Source organism: Camelina sativa, chromosome 14, assembly GCF_000633955.1.
Source record: "Camelina sativa cultivar DH55 chromosome 14, Cs, whole genome shotgun sequence".
Lineage (NCBI taxonomy): Eukaryota > Viridiplantae > Streptophyta > Magnoliopsida > Brassicales > Brassicaceae > Camelina > Camelina sativa.
This window is the reverse complement of record NC_025698.1, coordinates 9,254,919-9,257,610: the sequence shown is the minus strand read 5'-3', so window position 1 is coordinate 9,257,610 and position 2,692 is coordinate 9,254,919. Positions and strand designations below refer to the sequence as shown.

Sequence of the window (2,692 nt, the reverse complement as noted above, 5' to 3'; positions counted from 1 at the left end):
CATGCCTACTTTTATTCTTCTTGAGATTTACTTTGTCGTCCCATATCTTTTGAATTTTTGATCCTGTATGTTGAATTTTTGATCCTGGTGGGAGCGTAACACCAGACACCACCTCAACATGTCCACTGAGACTACTATCTTATTCAAAGGTCTTGACAGACAGATTAGGGACGCTATCCTGGCGAAGAAGAATAGGAAGTGTTTTAGGACCGCTATGCGGATGTGGTTAAAGTTCGTGTAGAAGTATTATATCTCTCTTTTGGTTTCTTCCTTGTTTTTAGTTTTTTTTTGGCAAAAAGTAACCTCTGTATCCAGCTTTTGTAAGTTCCTCGAACTATTAGTTCAATAAAATTCACATATTTATCAAAAAAATGTTTAAACCTAACTTATCAAACTTTACATTCCGTTTTTTTGGAAGTTTTCTTTCATTAGGAGTTAAAGATTCTTGAGATAGCTTCAACTCGAATTTAGGAAATAATATACTCTTGTATAAAACAACATTTACAAATATTTACATGTTGTTAATTATGAACTATATGTAGAGAAAAAACACATATCAAAATAGACTATCCGATGGATATTAGTTTGCTGATATATCATATGTTGTACTTCACTACTTGTACTTAAACTTGAGTTCTTTATTTTCAATGTGGAAATGGTTTAACGTATTTATTTTCTTCTGTATTGATCAAAATATTAATTAATATATTCAAGTGTCATTTTTATTAACACAAATTCGATATATATATATATATATATATTGTTTTGTTCAAAGAGCAATATATATTAAAATGGAAAAGAAATCAGAATATCAGTTTATTGTATACATGGAATGGAACAATCATCTTCTGAAAGTAGTATTGACAAATTCAGTAAAGAATATCTACTTTGGAAAGAGTTAGAGTTGTTCACGAAACATATTTTAAATGTTCCAAATTAAATTCCGGTTTTCTAAACATAGACTAGCTAGGCTAGCCTGCAACATTAATAAACACAATGGTGATAATTAGGTCAAAACATCCCAACTAAATGCATATAAACTGAATTTTTTTTGTTAAAAAATCTAAAAATTTAAATAAAATTACCTGTTTTCCAGAAACAAAAGTGAAATCATATTATACTAAAATTTTAAAATCAATAAGAAAGAAGATGGCGTTGAAATGGAAAGGCTCTATAACAGTTTTCTATTTATACGTAGAGAGCTGAAAGTAAGGAACTACTCTACTCCCCGTCCAGATTAATTGTAAAGCACTTTATACATCTTAATTTTAGTAGAAAAGAACACTTTATTATAGAAGTACAATTTGATTAAAAAAAGTTCAGAAGATTAATAAAGTAAATATAAATCCTGAAAAATATAATTATTACACATGAAGCTAAGCTTTAATTGGAGTATAATGATGTCCGTAGCTCTGTAAACATGTGGAGTTCTCCTCCTTTTGCGGCTAGTGGGTGCTCCATTGCGTATCAAAAGGAATATTATTCTAATCATAATCAAGTAATTAAAATACTATTTTCGTAATGCATTTAAATAATAATATATTTCCAATGTCTTTTTTTTTTTTCATGCATTATACGGTTTCGACCAATCCATAATAGTATTCTAATATCTAAATATATTCATGATAATATCAACAAATATGCGTGAGCTTTTATGATCTTGTTCGTTTATACGAATATTAAAATAATTTTAAACATTTTTATAATCTAAATGATAACAAAGAATCCTAACATAAAGAACAAAGTGGTACATCTTTTAATTTTGGATTTAGTTATTTGAATAGTATTAAAAATTTACTTCATTTGGCTTTGCACTTGTCGATCCGCCGAACCTAATCCAAGTATTCTCAACAAATCCGGTTATTCAACTAATTAATATGACATTAAACAATATTTTCTATAGTTACATGAATAAAAATAAAAATATGTTTAGAAAACGAGGGAAAGTTAACAGAATTTTTTTTTTTTTAAAACCATGGACTATTTTTATTTTCCAACAACATCAAATTACAACAATAAAGACATAAAAAAAAAAAAAAAAAAAAAAAAGAGAAGAGTAATAAAAAAGGGGTGGGGACGGACAAGAAGAAGACATCAAGTGGGGGGTGCCACGTCAGAGGGCATAAGAAAATATTTCATCTTCTCTCGCATGTATCCGATTCCGATCCCAATCCTTTAATAATAATAAAACCCCAAAATTATTTAAAAAAGAAACACTTGAGAATCTGCAGAAACACGAAATTAAAGTTTTAAAGCTTTTTTTTTTTAAGAGCTTAAATTTTTTGCTCTGAAGCTTCAAAATATTTGTTATGAGCTAAAAAAAAAAAGAATCCTTTTTTTTTTTTTTTAATCTTTCTTACTGGAACGATTTTTGTATTCAAAATCATTGTTTTAGTTTCTCATGCTCTCTCTTCTCTCTTTTTTCTTCTTCCCCTTTTAGAGTAGCAGAGAGCTAATAACAACAGATTCGTTGTTTATTTTGGCTGAAGAAGAAGAACTCTGTTTCCAAAGTTTTTTTTTTTTTGTTTTTTTGTTTCTAATAAACCATGAAGGCTCCATCAAATGGGTTTCTTCCCAATTCCAACGAAGGTACAACAATTCTTGAATTCAATTTCTTTCTCAACCTTTTTCTGGGTTTGGAGTTCAATTACAGTTTCTGCATTTCACTATTTTTTTTTTTTTTTTTCTTTTT

At 28.3% G+C, this 2,692-nt stretch overlaps 1 protein-coding gene across 1 annotated transcript in view; it reads left to right on the top strand.

The window, feature by feature from the left end:
- The window catches only part of LOC104743399 (auxin response factor 19-like), a 7,950-nt gene continuing 7,458 nt past the window's right edge, over positions 2,201-2,692 (top strand). The window contains exon 1 of the mRNA XM_010464486.2: positions 2,201-2,589. Within this exon, the coding sequence (XP_010462788.1) occupies positions 2,547-2,589 (43 nt within the window). The 5' untranslated portion in view covers positions 2,201-2,546. The remainder of the gene's footprint in view (positions 2,590-2,692) is intronic.